Source organism: Mastigoproctus giganteus, chromosome 7 (assembly GCF_048544385.1).
Source record: "Mastigoproctus giganteus isolate SK-2022 chromosome 7, ASM4854438v1, whole genome shotgun sequence".
Lineage (NCBI taxonomy): Eukaryota > Metazoa > Arthropoda > Arachnida > Uropygi > Thelyphonidae > Mastigoproctus > Mastigoproctus giganteus.
The window spans coordinates 43,167,643-43,194,874 of record NC_143581.1 but is presented as its reverse complement, the minus strand read 5'-3'; the positions used below and the strand labels follow the sequence as shown (position 1 = coordinate 43,194,874).

The window sequence follows — 27,232 nt, the reverse complement described above, 5'->3', positions numbered from 1 at the left end:
AGAACCATCACTGAATAGTAAATGTGCCTGATTTCTGTCATGAAACTCTTCAAACATTCAATTAAGTTGGTTAGAAAAACATGCACTGCAATTGTGTCATGTCGAAGGCAGTCACTGATTATGCAGAAACTTATATTCTGAAGTTCAACATCCTTGTAATAAATGACAAATGGATGCAATGTAGCCTGGCTATTCTCCCAGTGGAACCCTTGAACAGCATCTTGCACAACAAATGAATAATTTTCTGCAGAATCCATCAAGATGACCAATTCTCCTGTCATTAGCTTTCTTTGGTTGATTTCAAATGGTAGCTTTGATGTTTAGCAATGTAGTGATGACAGGAAAGGTTAAATATCTTTGTACTCAACTCTTCAATAATATCTTCTGTTGTTAATTGCTTTGTGTCAAGTGTTTCTCTGCCAGTGTGTATCCATTGCTTGAATTCAATATATTCTGGTTCACTGCTTTCAAAAATATTCTCTAGAAACTTTAATTCATCTATTCCTGGACATTTTTCAAACTGATGAAGCATACAATCTTTTGACTCCAAATCACAGACTGTTTAATCAATGAGAACCTTGTAATCACATTCAACAGGACTTGCTGCTAGCATTAAATTGACATTTTGATGGATTGTGCATCCACATAAAGAATTGTTGCCGGTGCACCAACTGTGATACACCGCTTGGGTCGAAGTTAACAAAATTTAGAAAATTCAATGTCAGCTCCATTTCTATCTCGATAAGTTATAAACATTTCCTTCAAGTTGCTGAGTAGTAATCGCTTTTGCATTTCTAATGGAAATGTAATCTTTCTTTCCAGGCCATATCCAACTAAATTCATCATCTTCAAAAAAATTCCATCACCTTTTGCTTTACTTGCTCAGAAAGCTTTTTTCCTTGCTTTTTTTTTTCAGGTATGGCCATGATTCCTTCTTCTTCTGCTTTAAATTTTCTAGCTTTCTTAACCATTCTTTCTGAGACACTAAACTATTCCATTGTTTTCTTTATGGACCAACTAACTGGAGCTATGTTAATATTTGAAGTATTTCTGAATGACTTGATACCATCAACTTTCCTTTCAATTCTTTCAGCAGCTCGTTGTAATAAGCAATTTCCACACTGATGACTTGCACTTGGCTCCATGATGTCATTTGGATCCAAGCCACCAATAGATGCAATTTTACTGGCAATTACATTTTGTACTTGACTTTCCTTCCTTTTGGCGCAGCCTTGTGAGTCTCTCTTAGCCATTCGCTGAAATTTCAGAGGTAAAATACCAATAGCCATCAAACTTGTGTTCAAGCTTTCAGTCACATGCATTTTGTCATCATGGTCTGATTTAGATGAAGTTAATATTCCTGTTGCTGCTTTTTGGCTGTTAGACTCTTTTCGGCATGATGGGCACAGCTTCTGGCCTGGTTTTATGTCTACTTTTGTTAGGTCTTTCAGGCAGTCTGCCATTGACAAATCAATTGGTTGTAAACTTTTTTCACCATATGATTTTTCTTCTGGAAAGGATTGCAACATGAACACTGCAAAAATTGAAATTTTGTCAAAAGCAAAGCTTCATGATGTGGACAAATTGTGTCTTCTTCACCCAGTTTTAATCCACAACATCGACCTATCAGCTTCAAATTCAGAATTCAAATTCTTTAAATAATTTTAACCCAGTTTTGCAATATGTCATAACACATGACATTTAGAATTGACTGATGGTGCATGAGTCCAGCTTATCTCCAGCAAAATCTTCTGATTCCATGGCTTTCATGCTGACTAAAAGTGGACGTTTCTGCAAGCAATGAAAACTTAATTAACTTTATTACAGTCAAACAATAAAAAATAGAGGAACAAAATAAACAAACTGTTCGTCATGATGATAAAACACATTAATAACAGCATGGTTCAAATATCAGCTATTTATACTTTTTTTTGTATGATTCTAGAATATTCCAGACTTCTAGAATGTTCTCGAATGATCCTGTGTGTTTTTTGGTTTTTTTTTGGAATTCAAGAATATTCTAGAATGTTCTGTAATTCTAGAATATTTCAGAATTGTAGAATATACTCTATTTCTAGATTATTCTAAACATTAGACAGGATTAAGGAAGTATTCTGCAACAAAAAAGATCTCACAAAATAACAATGCAGCACATAAAACTACTTGATGTTTAGGCTTAATTTTAAGCCCTTAAGTGCAAAGACACAAAACAGACAAACCATGATCCTTGTAGCTGAAACTCTGCTCTTTCCAGTGGCGGCAAAAACGAGAGAATTGAAGGTGTTCCACATTAAGATATTTGCCCCTTAGGATAGGTCAAATTTGACTTTCACATTTTGAGTATCTTTGAAGGAAAATATCTCAGCCAGAAAACAAGTATAAGAGCTGATATTTAGTTAGGCTGAATTCATGCAGTTGGTAAGTGGAATGTCCAAAGAAGAAGGTACCAAAGGTTTTTATTTCAAAGTTATGACTTTCAAAAATCTTGCTTAAATTTGTTGCGACAAATTTTTGGTGCCAGTTTTAGACCGTATTGAAAAAAAGTGAAGGTTTTTGAACCTGTACACCAAAAGTTTTGCATTCTCTGCCAAACGTTAACTAGGTATATCAAGTTTCAGAGCACTACCTCTCACTGTTGTGCAACAGTAACACTTAAAACTTGGAAAATTTTTTGTGATTTATTCCACATAACACAAGTGACCTCCGTGAAAAAGGTGCTGGTGCCTCGCGCATACTATACTTTGAACTGAAATTTTGCACAGCTTCATTTGAAACCTGTTTAAACATTCACACAAGTTTCAACAAAATTGAAGATGGTCGAGCAGGGACCCCTGGGCCACTTGACATGGAATGGCCCACATACAAAAATACCAACTAGTCACTATCATACTTTAGTGTTAAAACTTACCTGAAGAAGTTTTTTTAATACCACCTGTCTCAAGGCCAATAGCAGTTGCAGATTTCACTACTCCCTCTGTTGCTAACTTTAAAGGGCGTGGTCTTTCTAATTTTCGTGCATTTCTTATGGCTTTTGTAGCCATGTTATTCTATAAATAAAAAATAGTAACTATGAGAATAAACCAGTCTTCAAGATTATGTACTGTGCAGAGCAACAAATATATCAAAAACAACAAATACATGCATCCGTAAATTCTGTTTAATGTTTCTCTGAGGAAAGTAAATATTTTGTACTTATAACTGAGGAAAATGCTAAATAGACTACTGAACAAATAGCTGATAAAAAAAAAACACTAGCATTATGACATAAGTGAAAGCAGTTATTCTATAATATAAACCTTGGCTTAACAGATCTCAATTTAATAGACTTCAGAAATAGCACACAGTACAATGAACCATGCTTTTATTATTATTATTATTAGCCATATGATGCAAGGAAGGCTCAGGCTTTTGCTGCACCAGCTAAAAAAAAATTTCTGAATTACTCTGAGAGAGAGGGGGGGGGAGGGAATTGCCAGGAAAGAAAAGAACGATGATATCCAGCTTAGGACTGGATGTGCCAAGCACATACTCACAAGACGTGAGCCCCTGGGGACCATATCACATAACTGCCTCAGTCTGGTGGCATTCACCATCAGTTAAAATATTTTCATGACAAAGCATAGTACCAGGAAAGGACAATCTTCTTATGCATTACCATCCATCAGCTTATTCATCAAGTATGTCTGGTATCAGCATGGAGTTATCTGGACCTCCAATAATGGTACTTGAAAGCTAGTAATGGTAAATGATGCAAGAAAGCAAGCTTATATAGCATCATCCAAAAAAAACACTTCCACACATCTATCCTGCAACTATCCTTCAACTTGAATTTATTCCCCCTCATGTGTGCAGCAAGTGAAAGAATACCATTAACATTCGGCTTATTGAATCCATTCAAGGCTTTAAACATCTCAATCAGATCTCACCACAGGTGCCTGGTCTCGAGATGTTGCAATTTGCAGAACTGAAGCCTTTCTAGGTAAGAGCACCCTTTTGTTCCCTTCACCAATCTGGCTGCCCTAGTCTGCACCCATTCCAGCAGATCTACATCCCCCCTAAAGTGAGGCATCCAGACTTGTATACAGTACTCAGGATGCAACACAACCATGGCCTTATATGAAGGGATAATCACCTCCTTATTCCTTCTAGCAAAGTTTCTGCATATCATTGACAAACCCCATGAGCTGTCCTGGCAGCATATCTGCACAGCTCAGTGAATTTCAATTATGGCCGACCTTTGTACTAGGGAGATTATAAGTGCCAGGATGCAGAATTTTGTGCTCGTGGAAATGGATGTTTTTTGTAAATTTTTACCATCTTTTTGATTAATTAACATATTAAGTTATGTTTTACAAATAATTTAGTTTTAGTCATGTTTGTTAGTTTATTTTTAAATTAGCTAGTAATTTGGTAAGTTACGGCTTATTCATACGGCTATCATACCAGCATCTTGCCACAAATATCGTAGCACCTAATAAGTAGTGCAGAGGAATAGTAGGGTTTTTATTCCGATAAATAAGTAGCTTGAAGGTTCTAATCACTTGTTGGGCAAATACCTTAGTATTAGTATTAGTATTAGTATTAGTAACGGCCGCATGGTGCAAGAAAGCCTATGGCTTATGCTGCACCAGCCAAAAAAAAAAAAAAAATCCGAACAAAACAATGATAAAAACAAAAAATAAATAAATAACTAAATAATAATAATTAATAAATAAAAAAAATAAAATAAAAAATAAATAAAAAGGAAATTAAACCTATCATCCTATGCGCTTCCCTTACCCGAAAGTACTATCCAGATGACCTTTGAATTTCCCCAAACTGTCGGCCTCTACCACCCATGAAGGCAACTTATTCCAGTAATTTATAACTCGCTGGCTAAAATAGAACTTCCTGCAGTCCAATCTAAACATTTCCCCCCGTAACTTGAATTTATGTCCCCTAGTTCTAGCATCATTTATAATCTTGAAAATTTTGTCCTCATTCATTTTACTGATGCCTCTCAGAGCCTTAAACACCTCAATCAAATCTCCTCTAAGGTGTCTAGTTTCCAAACTCTGCAACCCACATATTCGAAGTCTTTCTTCATAAGGACGCCCCTTTGCCGATCTCACCAGGCGAGTTACCCTTCTTTGCACCCTTTCAAGAAGCTCGATGTCTTTCTTCAGGTGCGGTCTCCATACTTGAACACAGTATTCCAAGTGTGGTCTAACATAAGCCTTATATAATGGGATTATCATGTCCCTATCTCTACTTGCAAAAGTTCGATAGATCATCGATAGGACACCATGGGCCTTCCTTGCAACCTGTTTACAATGCTCAGAGAATTTCATGTCTGACCGTATCGTAACACCCAAGTCCCTTTCCTCCAGTACTGGCTTTAGTTGAACTCCACCAAGTGAATACGTTTTTTTGGGATTACTGTTTCCCAGGTGTAATACCTTACACTTTGTTGGATTAAAGCACAGCTGCCATTTTTCTGACCATTCCTGAAGTCTATCTAGGTCTCTCTGAAGAAGCTCAGCTTGACAGTGATCATTAACTACTCTCCCAATTTTAACATCATCTGCAAATTTAGACATCACGCCCTCTATCCCTTCATCAATGTCGTTTATGAAAATTAAAAACAACAGTGATCCTAATACTGATCCTTGGGGAACCCCACTTCTTACATCAACCCAATCTGAGGAATAGCCATTTATCACAACCCTCTGCCTCCTGCCCTGAAGCCATCCTTCTATCCATCTAAGGATTTTCCCAGTGATTCCAACCTGTTCCAGCTTATAAAGCAACCGCTCATGTGGGGCTGAGTCAAAAGCTTTGCTGAAATCTAAATAAACAATGTCGAAATTATTCCCTAAATCCAGCTCGTGAGTGACCCTTTCGAAATAGCGAACCAGATTTGTTAAACATGATTTTCCCTTTACAAAACCATGCTGAGTATCATTGAGAATTTCAATTCGATCCAAATGATCCTGAATTCCACCCTTGATCATTGCCTCCATGATTTTCCCTACTACTGAAGTCAGACTGACAGGTCGATAATTTCCAACTTCACTTTTAGAGCCACCCTTATGTATGGGAGATACATTTGCACTTTTCCAATCCAAGGGAATCTCCCCAGAGTCTAATGATGCTCGCATAATTAGCCTCAATGGTTCAATGCACTCGCTTGCCGCCTCTCTTAAGATTATAGGGTATATTCCATCAACTCCAGGAGCTTTACTGGTCTGTAGGCTCGAGAGTTTTTTCGTTAAATAATCTTGCGAAATTTCAATATCATTAATTACATATTTTTTAACTTCGCTCCCACAATTTCCCTTTGCCACAAAAGGCTTTTCATTTGTAAATATCGATGCAAAATAACTGTTGAGTTCATCTGCAACGGCATCTGGTGTATTTAATACTATCCCCTTTCCCTTACGTAAAGGTCCGATCTGGTTTGTCCTGCTCTTCTTGGCATTTATATATGTGAAGAATTCTTTATCCCCCCTCTTTGCTCTGTTTGCTAGTGATTTCTCATAAACTGCCTTTGCCTGTCGAACCTTTTCTGTGGCTCTATTACACATCACCTTGTAGCTGTTATAGGCTTCAGTACTTTTTATTGTTCTGTAACCTTTCCATGCCACCTTTTTCTGCTCAAGTAATGCGGCAACTTCACTAGTCATCCAGCTTGGAACCCTCCTCGTGGAGTATTTTTTTAATGGTATATACGCATTCAAGGCATCTGTGATTAATGTTTTAAAAGCGTACCACAGTTCAATTGTATTCATTCTCTGCGCGATATCTCCCCAGGTAATAGAGGCCATGTAGTACCTTAAGGCATCGTAATTTCCTTTTCTGAAATTAAAACCCATTCCTTTGCCTTTTACTTCTGCTACCTCTCTCGTCATCATCCACCGTAGAACTCCGTGATCACTTCCTGCTACTGGTTCCTCTACTGTCAGTCCTGTTATGTCATCCGATTCATGGGTGATAATGAGGTCTAGGATATTCTTTTCTCTAGTACTTTCCCTGACATGTTGATACAAATAACAGTCATCTAGTTGATTTAAAAATTTTGTTCCCCATGTCGAGTTTCCTTCCCATTTATTCCAATCAATTAGAGGCAAATTGAAATCACCCATAATAAGGCATTGACGCTTACTTGCCCATTCCATTTGCATGTAGAGGCTTTTGTCATAATCTTCACAATCACCTGGTCTGTAGATTACTCCTACTCGCATTATACCTTTGTTTCCAACTATCTCACACCATACAGACTCTATACTAGCATGTGAAATGTCTGAATCCGGGAAAGCTATCGTCGCACTCAGGCTGCTTCTGATAAGAAGCATTACCCCACCACCCCTTCTATCTAACCTATCCTTCCTAAATACATTATACAAGCCGTACTGAAACTCATCATCCCCAATTTCCGGGTGGCACCACGTCTCTGTAAGCCCTATTATGTCCGCGTTACTTTTTTTAACCAGCAGTTCGAATTCGCTCATTTTATTGACGACACTTCTAACGTTACTGTATAAACAATTAAGATTTACTGTTCTTGTATATTTAACAACCCTAACACAACCCTTGAAGTTTTTTAGGCTCTCGTCCCTGATATTAGCTACCCGCGCACGTGAAACGTCTTTGCCCCCAGAACATCTAGATAATACGTCCAGTTGGGGTAACAGATAAGAACTCTTAAGGTATGTGCAAGAGTTACTTTGACCAATATTATCAGATAAATAAGTAGTGCAGAGGAATAGTAGGGTTTTTATTCCGATAAATAAGTAGCTTGAAGGTTCTAATCACTTGTTGGGCAAATACCTTAGTATTAGTATTAGTAACGGCCGCATGGTGCAAGAAAGCCTATGGCTTATGCTGCACCAGCCAAAAAAAAAAGAACTTGTTGGGCAAATACCTTTTTTGTGTTCATCAAAGCAATTTTTACTTTTTAGCAAGGTATATCTTGAAAATGGGTATAATGTAAAACTTGATATAGAAATACATATCACTGCATTTAGGAAGCTATTAGCTCAGTGTACTTTGCCAATTAATCAATTAAACTTATTAATTTTCATTGTTAATAAATTGTATTTAAATGGAAATCATGCCCAAGACAAGAGCAACAAAGCAAAGGGCACAAAGTAGCAGGAGTGCTGTGACTCAGAGAAGAACCAAAGGAGGGTTATTCTCCAAACCATCACAGCCTAAAAAAATTTGCAACTTGTGAAATGTTTGCAGATGTTTTTTGGAAAAGGACATGAATTCAGCGAAGGAAAATATTGTGTGTGTGTGTGTGTGTGTGCGCACACACACGTGCAATGAGTGTGAAGCAATTAAGCAAGAACTGATAGTTGCAACATTCTAATAGTTGTTTATGAGAGTTTAAAAAGTAGGGTAGATGACCTCGAAGGAATTAAAACAGGGACCCATCAAGCTCTCAACTGCCCAACTCAAAGCCAGAACTCGCTCTTGTGCATCAGACAATACAGCGGCAATCTCCAAAACAATGCACTGGTACCACGGGAGCCAGTTATTGTCAGTGATTCTATTGTCACAGAAATGGGAAATATGTTGTGCAAGAAGGATAGGTAGAATGGGACCAGGGTATGTTTGCCGGTGGCAAAAGTAGATGACGTTGTAGAGCAGATAGCTGTTAATTAAGGGCACAAAAGGTGATATTGTTGTATGCACTGGCACTAATGATATTAAGAGTAAGAGATCTGAGAACTTACTTAACAAGTACAGGGCAATGTTAAAAAATTCGACTGTTAGGATTGAATTTGAAAGGGTGTACAATTCTGCCCAAACACAATAGGAGGGAGTATACGTTGACAGCCTTGTCAATCAATTTGGCCCTGGAGAGAATGTACAAGGCTCACGGGGTAGAACTTTTCTCAGCGTGGCCTGTGCTTGTTAACGGGAGAGACTTATTACAGGAACGGAACACAATTGAATAGAATGAGTGCAAGAATATTTGCTGATGCTATCGAGGCAGTGATAGGTGGGTCAGAAGACTTGGGGGATACACCACAGACTAACAGTTTAACTAGAGCCATGGTCAGAAGTGAAAGTAATTCTTGCATTGCTACATACAGCAACCTGGAAAGCAAGGTGTCTGGGATTTCGGACAGTGCTGTAGGTTATCATGGAGTAACTAAGAGTAAGAACACATGCATATGTACTTGCATGTAAACTAATGCTAGGAGCATTATAAATGAATCTGAAGTACTGATTAAGTCACTAAATGCAGACAGTACCGTAGAGTACCTAGGGTACTGTACGTTTTTTAATGAGCAAGGGTGTGCTTCTTTCCACTGTCTAGTTATCGCTTTAGTTGTCTATACGGAGTGATTCAAAAATAATGGTCAATAATTTAAAGGTGAACTGTACAGACTACAATATGCAAAAAAAAAGCCTAGTAAACATGGATCCTTAAATGAATCATTTTCGAGATACTGCACGTTTCTAGTTGGGATCCACCACTGACAAGGTGAACTGTACAGAGTTGGGATCCACCACTGACTTGTTTGTTTAGGTTAGGTTATGCTCATTCTCTCCCTTACCCCTCGTGGCGCCTCAGTAGCCAGGTGGGAAGGAGCAGCAGTGCATAGCACACGCTTCTTGATTAGACCGGGGTTCGAGCCTGTCACCACCAAATACGGAGGATGCGGAAAGGTCAGGGAATGACCACCGCATTTCCCGGAGCAATATGGCCTTAGTTGCTAATGCTCCTAAAAACCAAATATCAAACCTTACCCCTCTCTCAATGCCCTGAGATGCAGCGGGCATACTAGTACTTGTCAAAGGATAGTCAACATGGAAAGAGGTTACAGCAATGAAGAGTATGCGGACATGCACTTCATGTATGGTAAAGCCAACAGCAGTGCACTCAAGGCTGCAAATTTGTACCAAGAAGCATTTCCCCACTGAAGGCAGCCCAACAGGTGCACATTCATTAGGGTACATCAACGCCTTAGAGAACATGGGCACTTCACACATGAAGTACGAGGAGGTAGGCCCAGAAGCATAACACCTGATGTTGAGGAAAAAATGTTAGAAAGAATAGAACAAAATCCAGGAATTTCAACAAGGAGGGTTGCTCTGCAAGAGTGTGCACTGAGTCATAGCAGTGTGTGGCGAATTTTATGTCACCAATTACTGTACCCCTACCATATCCAGCGTATACAAGGTCTCAGCAATACAGACTACCCTCCCAGAGTGAACTTCTGCCAGTGGATGCAACAGCAGTGTGTCCTGAACCCCCAATTTTTAGCATTAGCATTAGCAGAGGCGTATGATGCAAGAAAGCAAGCTTATGCAGCATCAGCCAAAAAAAAAAAAAAAAGCCACTTCCACTTCACCCCTCCGTTTGTTCGAAATACCTGTCCGGCTGAGCCTTAAATTTATTTAGGCTATCAACTTCCACGACAAGGGATGGAAGTCTATTCCACCAACCAACCGCTGGCTAAAGGCAAATTTCCGCACGTCCATCCTACATCTGTCTTTCCTCAATTTGAATTTATGCCCTCTCAGGTGATTATTCTGAGCAAGAGAAAGAATCCCATCAGCATTGAGCATGCTCAAACCATTCAAGACTTTATATACCTCTATCAGATCACCTCGCTGTTGCCTAGTCTCCAGACACTGTAATTTGCAAAACTTAAGCCTTTCTTTGTAAGAGTACCCCTTTGTTCCATTCACTAATCTTGTTGCCCTTCTCTGTACTCGTTCCAGCAGCTCTACGTCCTTCTTGAAATGAGACCTGTATAGAGTACTCAAGGTGTGGCCTGACCATTGCCTTATACAAGGGAATATTAAACAACATTTTGTTCACTGATGAAGCTGGACTTACTTGTGATGGTATTTTTAATTTTCATAACTGTCACATTTGGTCCAGCAAAAATCCTAATGCAATTCATGAGTCACGACATCAACGTTTCTCGTTGAATGTCTGAGCAGGATTACTAGGAGACCGTCTAATTGGACCACACTTTCTGCCAAACAGGAGAGCTGCACCTTCAGTTCCTGCAGAATGTTCTTCCAGACCTCCTTGATGATGATAATGTTCCACTTCAGCAATGCCAGAACATGTGGTTTATGCATGATGGTGCACCAGTACATTTTGCTCGAGTTGTGACTCGGTATCTAACTAGAAGGTATGGTCAATGGCAGATAGGTAGAGGTGAGCCTGTAATGTGGCTTCCTAGATCACCAGACAAATCCTATGGATTTTTGTATCTGGGGTCATGTAAAAAGCTTGGTGTACACTTCTGACATTAAAGGAATTGCATCGTCGGGTTGAAGAAGCCTTTCAGCAAATCAGAAATGACCCAGGAATGCCTGAGAGGATTCACAACTCAATGCAGAGAAGACTGCAAAGCTGCATACGGATGCAAGTACAGCATTTTGAACACCTTTTGTAACATCCTGTAACATGTAATATCTGTAAAATCCTGTTGTGTTGAAACCAAAAATTAAAAATGTATTATCTTATGTTTAATAAAACCACCCTTAGCAAAGGATTCACAGCTTTTTGCTAAACTAGTGCTCCCATAGTCAGTGGCGGATCTTAACAGAAAATGTGCATTATCTTGAAAATGGTTCATTTGAGGCTTGATGTTCACTAGGACTTTTTTGCTTATTTTAGTTTGCACTTTTCACCTTTAAATTATTGACCATTTTTGAAACACCCTGTATATTCTGGTTGTCAGTCATAGTTATGAGTTCTGCTTCTATATAGCTATGTTGCATGTGACAGCTGGGTTCTCTAACCCATGGGTAGTAACAACATTAATTTTTGTAATTATCTAGAGAAAGTGGCAAGGAAATGTTCTCAGGCGTCTCACTCAAAAACAAGTCCAGTTCAGGGATAGAGGATTTTAGAGTTAAATCCAGCTAATTTAGATAATGAATGACTCTGACCTTCAAGCTTCTGTAACAGATTTAGTAACTGTAATGAGACTGGAAAGTTATGGGAATAGCAAATACATAATGAATGAAAACAACTGTAATTCAGACAAAATTCAATTTCATGCACCTAAAAACAAATGTCCAGCACAAGTGATTTTTGCTGTAATAAGAGATGGATTTATTTATTTGCTGGAAATTTCTCATTCCTTCAAAGAGCTATCTAATTGGAAAAGAATATTTCTGTTTGCACACATTCAGAGAGTTCAAACCTCTTGCCCACTGTGCACTAAGATAGATTAACATTATCTTTCTTCAACATATCAGGTTAAAGACAAGTCAGCTGAGTCTAGAAATTACTGGTTCTTATAAAAAAAAAAAAAAAAAAAACTACAGAGAGTGCAGACACTGACCAACTTTAACGTAGGTATCTGTGTTGATAAAAATACTATTGGAATAAACTCCGATTCTTTTTTTAATAATTTTAAGGTCAAGAATAACAAATCAATATCAAAACAAATGTCATTCCACAAGATACTGAAATGAATCTGATCAGATCTTATATGAAACATAGCCAACTTTCACTTTATCAATCTGAAACATGATAACAGGTATTTTAAAAAATGAGACAGCACATGAAGGACAAACTCAAAAGAAATCTAGGAAGGGAGAGTGCCAGTTTTGTCCTATCATAAAAGAGACATAAGTGTACAAAATGTTTGTCAGAATTACAAATTGTAGCATGCATTAAGTAAAGTTGTGCTGAAATGGACAGCAATTTAAAATAATTTTTTTTTCTAATTTTTAAATATATATATGAAAAATAAATATCTTCCTTTCATTTTCCATATCAAAAAATATTTGGTGGATAATCCAAGACACGGTTAAGAGACAAAATATGGATAGAAATTAAGGATTAGCATTTTATATTAACCTTTAATTCCTATAATCCTCTGATGATAGAATAAAATGAGAAGTAGGTTCAAGTGTAGGTCAAAAGTACATCTCATGAGTTAACATCATGACACGACTAAAGTTAAATCTTGTTCTAGCTACAGAGACATTTCTAGATTACGGCCGAAGATGCAATTATAAAGCTGACTTCAGATCAAGAATATGGCTAATGGTTGACAGCATCAGCTATGTGATATGTTACCAGTGCTGCAGTGGCAGATATATGGTGGTATACTATATACCCCCATGGCCTTTTTTTTTTTTTTTGAGAAAATAGCATATACCCTCACCTCTTGATTATTTACCATTAACATTGCTATTTTACTTTTATATAGGCACTACATATTAACAGTCAAAACCAAGTACATATTTTAAATAGGCCTACTACACCACCTAGTATCATTTTCATTCAGACTTGCTAAATAGGAATAATGAAAAATAATTAAAAGACCAATTAAAAGTCCACTTCGTTATATTAAAATTGGAGTACCCATGTTCTGGCCACTTTTAACCATTAATCAGGCACACTAGTGTTTCCTTGAGGATTACATGTGCACTTGGAAAAAGGAACTCCATTTATAACCTTAAAAATCTGCAAGAAATAATTCAAAATTTGTTCTATTTTTGATACAACTTTTCAACTGTTATGAAGATAGTGCAGTGTTGACTCAGTTTGGTGTGACATAAGCACTGGGAAAGCAAAGTTGAGAGTAGGAGTGTGTTATAGGCCTGATGACTTTGACGAGTACAAGCAACTTTACAAAGAAATAAGAGTAGGCAAGTAAATCAGATTGTCTTATGATGGGGGATTTTAACTTCCCTGATACAGACTGGAACATTTGGGTTGGTCGCTCACACACACTAGCAAGGATTTGTGGATTTATTGGATGACTGTTTTCTACAGCAGCATGTTCGAGAGGCAATCAGAGGGAGTAATACTCTATCTGATTATAAGCAGTAGAATCTGCATATAAAGGAACCACTAGGTAGCAGTGATCACAGTGTACTGATGTAGGATTTACTTAAAGATGTAACTACCATCAGGAATAAAAGGAAGGGTTTCTGGTTTTGTAAAGGTGACTACAGTGGTCTCAAACAGTTTTTAAATTCTATACAGTGGAACCAGCTGATGATGTTACCAATAGCAAATTCTAAATGGGATGCATTCAAGAAATTAATCTTGGAAGCTCCTAGGCTTTTCATACCAACTAAGAAATACTGTTCAAGGTTTAGGCCTAAATGGATGTCAGATAAACTAACAAGACTCATGGCAGAGAAGAAAAATGCATGGGATGCATATAAATTATGAGGGGACACAAATGCCTAACGTAGATATAAGATAGTCCATAATTAAGTGACAAAGAAGGTTAGGCAACAAAGGCAAATTACGAGAAATATTTGGCAAAGGATGCAAAGAAAAACAGTAAAGACTTTTTTGCTTATGTAAACTCTAGAAAAAAAGAGGATAAATCAGATTAGTCCACTTGATATTGATGGTTCGATTGTTGATGATTCTGCTCATGTAGCTGACAAACTGAATTGAGTATTTCTCATCTACATTCACATGAGGAATTATTCAGGGAGGAGAATACCGGAAGTTCATCAAATGCTGGCATGGAGCTAAATGATTTTGTAATAACCGAGAGAAAAGTGGAGGAGAAATTGCTGAAGTTAAACATAAGGAAGGCACCTGGGGTGGATGGGATCTATCCAGTTATATTAAAGGAGGCAGAAAAGAAAGTAAGCGAGCCCTTGGCCATTATTATGACGTCATCCTTGGACTCGGGAGGTCCCCACGGACTGGAGATGTACAAATGTTTCCCCAATTCACAAAGGGAGATCGAAAGGTGACACGAGTAATTGCAGCCCCGTTAGTTAACTTCTGTTCAGTGACTCCATTATTTTCTGGAGAAAATAATGGAGTCGCTGGTTCAAGAAGCACTGCAGGATCATCTAGACAAGACTGCAATTATAGTTTAGACATAGCATGGGTTTATTAAGGAAAAGTCTTGTCCGGCCAATTTGATTGGATACTATGATGTGGTCACAAAGGAACTGGATGCAAAAAATAATTTTGATATCACATACTTGGATTTTATACTTGATACTGTTGCACATGGAAGACTACTGTACAAGTTGGAGCAGTATGGCATTAAGGGCACGTTGCTACAACGGATAGGATGGTTGAGTGGGAGGAGAGAAAGAGAAAGGGGTAATCAATGGACACTGCTCTTCATGGATTAATGTTATTAGTGGAGTTCCCCAAGGGTCTGTGTTAGGCCGATTGTTGTTTTCTGCATTTATCACTGATATTGACGAAGGTATATCAGTCTTAATGACCAAGCTTGCCCACAATACAAAGATTGGTAGGGTTGTTAATGACAGTTAGGATGGTATGCTACTGCAATAGGATCTAGAAAAGTTGAGTAGATGGGCTGAGAGGTGGCAACTGAAGTTTAACATTAACAAATGTAAAGTACTGCATATGGGTAGCAGTAACCCCAGAGTAACATACCAACTGTGCGCTACTACACTCGGTAGTGGAGAATGAAAAAGACTTGGGGGTAATTGTGCAGTCAGATATGAAGTTTTCTGAGCAGTGCAGACAGGCTGCAAGAGTATCTCATGAGGTTTTTGTCAATGATATACAGGAATTTTGCTAGCAGGGATAAGGTTTGTTAGTTAGTTTGTTATTTGGTTTTTAGGAGCATTAGCAACTAAGGCCATAGTGCTCCGGGAATATGCGGTGGTCATTCACTTGACCTTTCCACATCCTCCGTATTTGGTGGTGACGGGCTCGAACCCCAGTCTAATCAAGAAGCATGTGCTCCTTCCCACCTGGCTACGGAGGTGCCTGCACGGATAAGGAGGTGATTATCCCCTTCTTTAAGGCAATGGTTAGGCCACACCTTGAGTACTGCATACAAGTCAGGAAGCCTCATTTTAGTAAAGTTGTTGAGCTACTAGAACACATGCAAAGAAAGGCAATGCGATTAGTGAGTGGAACAAAGGGTTGCTGTTATGAAGTTAGACTTAACTTTTGCAAATTGCAGTGTCTGGAGACTAGGCACCTGCGAGGTGATCTGATTGACGTGTATAAGACCTTGAATGGTTTGAGAAACTCAATTCTCATGGGATTCTTCCCCTTGCTCAGATTCTGCACCTGAAGGGGCATAAATTCAAACTGAGGAAAGATGGTTGTAAAATAGAACTGAGAACGAAAGTAGCCTGTGCGGACGTAGATTTTTGCCGCTCCTGGAACAGAGAAGTTTTTTTCTGATTTATTTTCTGTTTTATTAGCTTAAATTGGCATATTAACTTATTTTCTAGAGTAGCTTTATATTCCTATTTACAATACTTAGTTTAAAGTAACTTAGAGATTTTGTAGATATTACTTAGTATCGGAAAGGGTATCAAATCCACGTGTTTATCGTTCGTAAATTGCTACCATTGTTACGCGATACAAAATATCTCGAACTAGATAGCATAAGCTTAATATAGTATAGTATAGTACATAATATTGTAAATTAATCAGATAATTAATCTTGTTCAACTTCATTGTCGATTAAATTGTACTTTTAACTATACATATAACGACTTAGGTTACGTAACATAAATAATTAGTAAAAAATAAATAATTAATACTTAACTTGATACGGAAGTTATATAAAGGGATTTCGTAGATAACACTCGATACTGAAATATAAATATAGCATTACAACTGTGTTGGGATACAAGTTTAGGGTTTTAATTTTGTACTGAAATTGAAATTTTATTGAAATTCAATCGAAATCATGACTCAGACCAGAGCAGCAAAGCAAAAGGCTCAAGCTAATGGGAGTGCTGTGGCTCAGGGGAGAACTGAAGGGGGACAGTTGCCCTCTGAATCACAGCCTATTAAAATGCACTACTTGCTTGATGTGGATGCCCTCGAAGGATTAAAAGTGAAGGCCCATCAAGCTCTCAGCTGCCCACACCAATGCCAACCTTCGTATTGTCTGCAAACTTGGACATTAAGCTTGACATACCATTATCAATATCATTTATAAATACAGAAAACAATAATGGACCCAACGCTGAACCTTATGGGACTCCACTAATAACATTAGTCCATGACGAGCAGTATCCATTGGTTAACACTCTGTATTCTCCCCCTCAACCACCCCTTTATCCATAGTAGCAATTTGCCTCCAATGTCATCAGCTCCAATTTGTGTAGCAGTCTTCCATGTGCAACAGTATCAAAAGCCTTTCTAAGATCCAAGTATATAATATCAAAGTTATTCCCTGCATCCAGTTCTTTTGTGACTGCATCATAGTATCCAATCAAGTTGGTCAGGCAAGACTTCCCCTTAACAAAACCATGCTGTGTCCGAGCTATAACTGAAGTCTTGTCTAAATGATCCTGCAGTGCTTCTTTAACCAGTGCCTCCATTAATTTTCCTGGAACAGAAGTTAAGCTCACAGGTCTATAATTACTTGTGTCAGCCTTTGATCCTCCCTTGTGAATTGGGGTTACATTTGCACATCTCCAGTCTGTGGGTACATCCCCTGAGTCCAAGGAAGCTCTCATAATTATGGCTAAGGGTTTGCTTACTTCCTTTGCTGCCTCCTTTAATATAACTGGATAGATCCCATCCACCCCGGGTGCCTTTCTTGTGTTTATCTTCAACAATTTCTCCTCCACTTTACTCCCAGTTATTACAAGATTCTGTAGCTTACTGCTAGAGTTGAATACACCTCTGGCATTCCCCTCGCTGAATAACTCCTCATGTGTGAATGTCGATGCAAAATATTCATTTAGTTTGTTAGCTACCTGAACAGGATCATCAACAGTTGACCCATCAATATCAAGTGGACTAATCTGATTCATCCCCTTCCTTCTAGAGTTTACATAAGTAAAGAACTCTTTGCTGTTTTTCTTTGCATCCCTTGCCAAGGATTTCTCGTAATCTGCCTTCGCCTGCCTAACCTCCTTTGTAACTTGGTTGCATATCAACTTGTATCTATCATAGGCTTCTGTGTCATGTGTTAATTTGTATGTATCCCATGCATTTTTCTTCTCTGCCATATGCCTCATTAGTTCATCTGACATCCATTTTGGCCTAAACCTTGAACAATATTTCTTAGTTGGTATGTAAAGCCCAGTAGCTTCCAAGATAAGTTCTTTGAATGCTTCCCATTTTGAATTTGCTGTTGGTAACATCATCAGTTGGTCCCACTGTATAGAATTTAAATACTGTCTCAGTCCATCGTAGTCGCCTTTACGAAAGCAATAACCCTTCCCTTTACCCCTAATGGTAGTTACCTCTTTGAGTAAATCCCACTTCAGCACACTGTGATCACTGCCACCTAGTGGTTCATTTATCTGCAGATTCTTAATGCATGAAGAATCACTGCTGATAATCAAATCAAGAGTATTACTCCCTCTAGTTGCCTCCCGAACATGCTGATGTAGAAAACAATCATCCAATAAATCCACAAAAGCCCTGCTAATGTGTGAGTAACCAGCCCCCAAATTCCAGTCAATATCTGGGAAATTAAAATCTCCCATTATAAGACACTCTGATTTACTGGCCCACTCTATTTCCCTGTACAGTTCCTTATTATACTCATCAGAGTCATTAGGCCTATAGCACACTCCTACTCTCAATTTTGATCTCCCAATGTTTATGTCCACCAAACTGACTCCACACTGCACTGTCCAGCGATGTCGACTGGCTTCACTTCCTTGGTTTTTATGTGTTTCTTAACTAATAGCATAACCCTTCCCCCCTTCCTATCCTGTCTATCCTTTCTGTAGACGTTGTACTCCCCAAATTGCAGTTCTGCATCCCTTATATCTGTGTGACACCACGTCTCTGATATCCCAACAATATCTGCCTTCGATGTTTTGAGCAATACCTCAAATTCATCAAATTTATTTACTAAACTCCTAGCATTGGTGTACACGCAAGTATACCTGCACCCGTTTCTATTCTTAGCTACCCTAACACAACCCATGTGTTTACTTGTACCGCAATGGCTCCCAGCAGTCTCTGAAATACCATGCATCTTGTTTTTCAGGCTTCTGCTCATTCTAATAGAAGCAGTGCAAGAATCTCTTTCACCTCTGCCAGTGGCTACTGTCAATCTATTGGTCTTTGTCTCCCCCCAAGCTAGCAGTTTTCCGACCCACCTAACACTGCCTCGATAGCATCAGCAAATATTCTTGCACCCTTTCTATTTAAGTGTATCCCATCCCTGTAGAAGCAATCTCTCCTGTTAACAAGTACAGTCCAGGCTGAAAAAAATTCTACCCCTTGAGGCTTGCACAATCTTTCCAGGGCCGAATTGATTGACAAGGCTCTTATCATATACTCCCTCCTATCGTGTCTGGGCAGAATTGCAGACACTTTCAAATTCAACCCTAATTCTCGGCTTTTGTTCAACAGTGACCTGTACTTGTTAAGTAATTCTGCCGGTCTCCTACTCTTAATATTATTAGTGCCAACGTGTACAACTATATCACCTTTTGTGCCCTTAAAAGATGATATTCGCTCTACAACGTCATTTTTTTTTAATAAAATCCCCTTTGCAATGCTTTAGGCATGCACTTTAAGTATTTTTTCATCTCTCTTATTTGGGAGTTTTGAATATTACCTCCCTTATTACCTTGACTGAGAGCGAGTGAAATGTCAATCAAGAAACTCACATGCTTCAACTGGAAATGAGACACTCTTTCATGACAAAGTCAGTGAATGTAAACAACTGGATGTGCTATCATAAAACATAAAGCCAGTTTTATAATTCAATAATTGTATGCGAGAGAGGCTACTACTTTTAAATTCATGTTTTTCAGCATGTGCATAAAATTACTAAGAATAGGCTTAACTTGATATGCATTTTTCCTGTTTTCACAGATTTCTGGAATTTTCAATGGAGAAATCAAAGGAAATACTTTTGCTAAAAAGTATTGTAAGTTTCACCTGTGTGGGCTAAGCAGATGAAGAGCATGAAATCACTACAATTATGCAGTATCAAAAGTCTCTGCTTACCCAGCTCCAGATTAAAATTGTCTTTTGCCTCATTTTTCAAAAATTGCCTGCACAGGCCACAAACCACTCTGGCTTTTTCTGTTTTTTAACTGACCCAGACCTCAATATAAACATTTTATGAGACTAAGTTATTCCTATCCTTAAAAATCTTTGGAACCATCGACTGCTGCATTCAAAGGGACTAATTCAGAGAGGAGAGTTAGATAATCAGCCTTTTCTTTTTATTTGAAAATCTGATGCATACATCTGCTGGTACTACTCTAAAAAAATTTGTTTCATGCACCTTATGTTTCACACCACAAATTTGTTTTCTCCCCTCCCTTATTTTATTGCTTCTTCAGTGTCACATACTTCACATATTCAAGTGGTTAACTTCTTCAGTATCACATATTCAAGTGTGAAATCGTTATTAGAAGTGGTACATCCCAAATCAACTTGTTACTCACTATTGTTTTCTGCTCACCTCAGTTTCCTCTTCAATTCAAAGAAACTTACACTAAACCGCCTAGAGAATTTCTTCGATACTAGCATTCTATACACAATAATCCAGCACAAAATTATGTGGAAAATAATTTTTATTCTCAAATTTGTCAAACAGTCTTGAATTTTTCATTCTAGTATTTCATTATAGATTTGATATCACATTTTATATTTGATGTGGAAAAAATAACAATACACGTGGGGTCTGTCGTAAAAGCTTTGTTCATTAAGTCAATTCTTCTGAATACATTTTCCTACAGAAACAACATTATAAATGGTGGTCAGAGTAGCTTGCAAATTTAACCAATAACAGCTAAAATCAGGACCCATTTTAGCATTCTTGAAGGACTGGGGCTGAGCACACTTTTGAGACCTTTAAAAGGTTGCCAGAAGACAAGCAAATTATAATACAAGAATGGGGGGGGGAATAAATATATATATACCCACACACACCATATTACAATTCTATGAAAATATAAGTTTGAATCAAAAAATAACCAAAGCTATACTTATGAGCATAATATCAAGCATGTCACAGATTTGACAAATAGAACTAAATGCACACCATGAGCAGCCTAATTTTGTTTCGATCAAATATACAGTATTATAAATTATTTTAATAGAGTACACTTATACAGTATTTAATATAGTGCACACTGTACTCTTAAACTGCCCCAATGCTTCTTTACAATCAACTCAATATAAAACTAATTAGTAAGTACAGCATACATGTAAAAAGAGAAAATTACAGATAAGTTAAATTGTAACCCAAGTCTGTTGCTTTAAGTTTTATGTAGAGTATATGTAATTGGAAAATTTTGACGAAGATAGCTTTCAGACAACTGATATATTTGATTAATGATCACAATTCATTCTACCATGTATTCCTGGTAAAAAAGTTTTACTGTAATCTGAGACTGGCATAACATTTCTATCGTGGTTTATGAAATACTGCTGAGCATATTAACTTGATTTGTGTCCTATTGGAATAAGTGATAGACCTCAACCTTTTGTCAATTTAATTTTATAACTATTTAAACATAAAACAAGCGTTTATCTAAATTTCAAACAGTGCTCTCAAGTTGGCTACAGAAATGTCTATTACAAAAATACTTAGGGCAGTTCACTATAGTGTGTTTTTTAATAACAAAAATGCATATAACTTGGTTTATTATTATTAGCCATATGGTGGTGGAAGCCTGAAGCTTTTGATGCACCAGCCAAAAAAAAAAATTTTTTTTTTACCCTGAGTGAGAGAAAACAAGAAGGGAATCACCAAGAAAAAAAAAGAATGATGATATCCAGCTGAGGACCCTGGGTGTGCCAAGCTCATACTCACCAGATGTGAGCCCCTTGGTCAGATTTGGGTTTGACAGAACTAATTCCACCTTGTTTATATGTGCTCAGTGAGTAAGTCATTTGTTCATGTTTGAATCACTAATAATAATATTTGTGAAATAATGTTCAAGTTTCCTACAATTTTAGAATACAAAAGTAGAAACTGAAATGCTCAAAAATTTTCAAATTCCCATTTTAAAATTAAACAAGAATTTTGCACTCTTTAACAAAAATTAAAAAAAAAAAAAAATCTGACATGCTATGGAAAACTGCATGTATTGTTTCCCTCTTTTTCTGTATAATTTGGTTATTCCAATTACTTTTGTACATGTACTGTACGTACATAACACAGATGGTCTGAGAATCTGTATCTGAAGAAATAGCGAACACAACCCTTACCCCTCCCTTCGTTGTGTAAAACCAGGGTCCTGAGATGGATATCATCATTCTTCTCTTTCTTGGTAATTCCCTTGTACTTCTTTCTTTCTCTCTCTCTCTCTCAGAGTAACTTGGAAATTTTTTTTTAGCTGGTAGTAGTAGAGTAGTAGTGGCATGTGATGCAAGAAAGCAAGTGTATGAGCTTATGCAGCATCAGCCAAAAAAAAAAAAAAAAACACACCATTCCCTCCAAATGCCTGTCCAGTTCCTCCTTAAATTTATTTAAGCTATCAACTTCCACAACGACAGATGGAAGTTTGTTCCAGAAATTAACCACCCGCATAAGCCTCAGGCTTCCTTGTACTATATGGCTAATAATAATAAAACTATTAGCATAATACTCCCCCTTCCCCTCAAGATGTGTTACATTAGCATTAGTAGAGGCATATGATGCAAGAAAGCAAGCTTATGCAGCAGCAGCCAAAAAAAAAATAAATAAATAAAACAAAAATAATAAATAAATAATAAACAAAATAAATAACCACTTCCACTTCACCCCTCTGTTCGTTCGAAATACCTGTCCAGCTGAGCCTTAAACTCATTTAGGCTATCAACTTCCACGACAAGGGATGGAAGTCTATTCCACCAACCAATCACGTCTATCCTACATCTGTCTTTTCTCAATTTGAATTTATGCCCTCTCAGGTGATTATTCTGAGCGAGAGGAGGAATCCCATCAGCATTGAGCATGCTCAAGCCATTCAAGGCTTTATACACCTCTATTAGATCACCTCGCTGGTGCCTAGTCTCCAGACACTGTAATTTGCAAAACTTAAGCCTTTCTTCGTAAGAGCACCCCTTTGTTCCATTCACTAATCTTGTTGCCCTTCTCTGTACTCGTTCCAGCAGCTCTTGATCTTTCTTGAAATGAGGCCTCCAGACCTGTATACAGTACTCTAGGTGTGGTCTGACCATTGCCTTATACAAGGGAATAATCACCTCCTTATCCCTGCTAGAAAAATTCCTATATATCATCGACAATACACCATGAGCTACTCTTGCGGCCCGTCTGCACTGCTCAGAAAACTTCATATCTGCCTGCACAACCACCCCAGGTCCCTTTCATTCTCTACCACTGTCAGTGTAGTACCACAGAGTTGATACGTTGCTCTGGGGTTGCTGTTTCCCATATGTAGTTACGGAAGGACGAAGTGTACGTCATTCTGAAAACATTGAAATCCGGCTCCTACACTTTAACCTGCAAAAAGTTAATTTATCTCCTTACTCAGAGATGGATTTCACATAAATAATAAGCTTATTTGAAATGAATACCGGGTGAAATTTCTCGAGTTACACACGCTCGAACTAATACATAATAGTCATCCCACTTGCGGTTAAAGTTTCCTATCATTTACCCAAGTACCGTAAAAATTATTGAGCCTATATGGAAAGTATACAGTCTAAACTTTTAGCAACAAAGCAAGAATTATCAATGATGACGTACCAAATAAAATAATAAGCTGGTCACAAGTCTTCGCAACTGAGAGCAAGACAAAACGTCGTCTTCTTCTCAATGTTCGAAATAATAACTTTGACTGAATATCGGTGACCTAGTTTCAAAATTAAATTCTTTCTCGCTTCCTGCAAAGAACGGCAATCTGGATTCTTAATTTGCGTGCAAAGCATTAAATAATACCATTAAAAACTTCAACGCGAAACCCCAGCCATAAATGTGAGTTACACCGTAGTGATCTGATATTGAGTAGAACACAAGAATCATAAACGTAAATTACACAACAATACACCACAAAAGTTACAAAAGTTTAAAAAAAAGCTACATACACGACGACACATAATCAAAAGGAATGAATAGGAATGGATATATAATAAGATACAGTAGAAAATATTAAAGATAAGTCTTTACGTTAATATTACAATAATGTATTTGCATGAAAAAATAATCAATTACCAACTATGAAGAAAAAACTTCAACTGTTCAAATTCGAAAACAACAGCTGTAGACAAAAGTTTCATTTCTGTATTTTATTGCACCAAACGCTACCATTAGTAATGCTTCGTAACCGTTAAATTTTGTACCTAAAATAATCGCACTGAAATGTGTTATTTTAACAAATGCAAAGTTTTTTTTTCTTTTTTAAGTTCTTAGCTAAACTCAAAAGTGCGGTTTCATTTCACTTTCTCTCTCTTTTTCTTTTATGTACAATGTAAGAGTGAGGGAGTAGTGGGACTTATAGTTTATTTTTGGAGGGAGGGCGTCACATTCTAAGGCGCATGACATAAAATGAGCCTTGACACATCTAACTCTAAAACACCTCGCCTCAGTACGGAATGATTTTTTTTTTTTTTTTTTTTCATTGCAAGAATTACTGTACTTACAGAGTAATAACATATCTTACTACTCTGTGTTGTTACCAGTACACTCGATTTTTTTTTAACAGGAAAAATAGTTCTAAAAAGGACCACAGAGTACAGTAGTAACTTTGTGGCCACACTATTTGAGGTATTATTTTTGCACAATAAATAACACTACGCGTTATCCTATAGGCAAAAAAAAAACAACATCTCCCTAGAGCCCCGGTCACAGGGGGAGGCCCAAAAACAGTGTCAAAAGTCATTGCTATTTTTTAAAAATATTTTTAAGTGATTTTTATCGGAAACTGAACTTTCTACCCGCCAAGGTCAATGAACTTTACTTGAAGATTAATTTGAGAATTACATTTGTACCAAAAATGGTTTTACCGATTTTGATGAAAATTTATTTTTAGTTCTTCCTTAAATAGTTGAGTTACTTGAAAAAATAAAGGCTGCCTTGTATGTAACAGGCGCCCATATGCTTAAGGCAGAATAGTATCATGCAGAAGGTTGCCACGAACTTATCAACCAGTTAACTTATCAACCTTGAGTGAATGTTCAAGCAGAACTGAGGTACAGCGGAATAATTCGGCAGTTTTTGATTTTAATCAGCGTAAGAAACCTAAATGAACGAGCGTAAGAAACATAAAAAACGATTGTAAGAACATTAAATATTGAGTGACAGAAGAACACAGAGAGCTCTTCCCTGTGTGACAGAAGAACACAGGGAACGCTTGATGGGACCCCCTTTTTCTTTAGATGGGGCCCCCAAGTTCCATTTTGCCTTTAGCCCCATGAAGGTATGACGCGCCAGATAAACAAATAAAATAAAATTCAGTTCAGTAACCATCCTGCTGAACATGGACATATGAGGTCCATGTTCAGCATAAAAAGTAGGTGGTTTGAGAATAATTTTGGCTTATTTTAAGAATCTGGTAACGCACTACTTATCAAAATAAACCTCCTTTGGAGTCAGTGCACTTTTGACACCGATGCTGCAATACGTTGATTCAAGCTGCGAGGAGGTTCACTCTCTGGACTCCAAGGAAGCATCCACTGCCGCATGATGTCACTAACGATGGGAAAATGGATGCCAGCCAGGAATTTTTTTTTTTTTTTTGTTTTACAAATTGGGAATCAGGTGAAAGTCCGATGGTGCTAGATCTGAACAATATGGGAGATAGTCCAAGGTTTAAAAGCTGTACTTATGCAGTGCAGACATGGCAATGACAGATTTGTAAGAAGTAACGTTCTCCTGGAAGAAGAAGAAGAAGAAGATTTGTTGAGTGTTCCTGGGTGTTTGTGTTTGATGTTTTCATAAAAAAAACCTCACAAGGTCTGCATAATATGCCCTTGTGACTGTCTGGCCATTCTCAAGATAATCCACTAGCAACAATCGATCAACATTCCAAAAAAACAATGCAATCACCATGCCTACAGAAGGAATCGACTTGGCTTTCTTTGGAGGTCCTGTGTTTCCACCACTATTTGGACTGCTAATTTGTCCCTGGATGGAAGTGATGAACCCACATCTCAGTCATGGTCACAAACCTTGAAAGGATATTTGCTGGGTCTGCTTGAGAATGATGCTTTGTTCACTTTACATGCCAACTCTTGAGCGTGTTGAACAGTTGGTCAGCAACTTTGGAACCCATAAAAAATAAACACCTTTTTCGTAGCAAGAACCTCGGTTATTATGTGATACGTACATTCAGATCAGATGCCCAAGACGCTGGCAATTTACCGAACATCACTCTTCGATCATTAATCACTGATAATGCACACTATCAACAACTTCTGGAGCGATACACATTTCTGGCCTTCGACAGCGTGTGTGTGTTCCAGAATCTCCCTCTCCTGTTTAAATTCTGCTGCCCCCCTCTTAACCATAGAACAGGAAGGAACTCCTTCCCAATATCGTCGCAATTGCTTTAGGAGTTAATCCTTATTTTCCCTAAATATTGCATGACTACACGGAGCCTGATTTCGTCATCATTCCTCATTCATACAAATTTGTGGAATACGGAAACTGTAATTGAAAAAAGATGCTATTGAAACTGCATAAAACTTGATGGGTTCCTATTTGAAGTGTTCTGCATTAAGTAGAGAAATTTTTAATACTGTATCACTACCCTTTCATACTCAAGCCACGAATGTTTTCAAACAACCCTAGAAATACATACAATAGTAGAGCAAGACGACTTACTCACCTGAAGGGCAAATAACCAGAGGGGGATTTTATTTCGACAAAAAAAATTATACTACTATACAATAAACGGAGATACGATGTAAAAATAAACGTAGATACAATTGCTTGTATACAAAACATAACTACCGAAAGTATAACCAGCACATACACTGGTGTGCAAAACGTAAGGACCAGTCAGCTACAGGTTTTCACCTGTACCTTCTCATAGGAATGGCCTCGATATGGGAAAAGCATACCAAAGGAACCTCGTGAGGTACAGAAATGATGAAGGACACAAAACGTTACTGAGGGACTTTATTCAAAAATGGCAACATACCACTGGCTGCCATGATACAGATCCATCATGCCAAACATGGAACAAAGGGAAGAGGTGGTCCTCAATAAGAGATATGGCCATCCCAAATATCCATGCAGGCTATGAACCGCCTATCCATACTTAGAACAATGTTGTTGATAAGGTTTTGAGGTAACATCGTCCATACCCCAGGGGCTCACATCTGGTGAGTAGGGGCTTGGCACACCCAGAGTCCTGAGCTGGATATCATCATTCTTCTCCTCTCTTTCTTGGT

At 37.8% G+C, this 27,232-nt stretch overlaps 1 protein-coding gene across 4 annotated transcripts in view; it reads right to left on the bottom strand.

Moving 5' to 3' along the window:
- mxt (Eukaryotic translation initiation factor mextil) overlaps positions 1-24,379 on the bottom strand; it is a 322,652-nt gene extending 298,273 nt beyond the window's left edge. For 3 of the 4 annotated variants that reach the window (XM_090377628.1, XM_090377626.1, XM_090377629.1), the window contains exons 1-2: positions 23,586-23,866; positions 2,909-3,047 (exon numbers count right to left, since the gene is read on the bottom strand). In XM_090377628.1, the coding sequence (XP_090233754.1) occupies positions 2,909-3,041 (133 nt within the window). In that variant the 5' untranslated portion in view covers positions 3,042-3,047; positions 23,586-23,866. Of the gene's footprint in view, positions 1-2,908; positions 3,048-23,585; positions 23,867-24,050 lie in introns of those variants that run through there. The other variant, XM_090377627.1, reaches the window with a different exon arrangement.
- Positions 24,380-27,232: the final 2,853 nt, after the last annotated feature.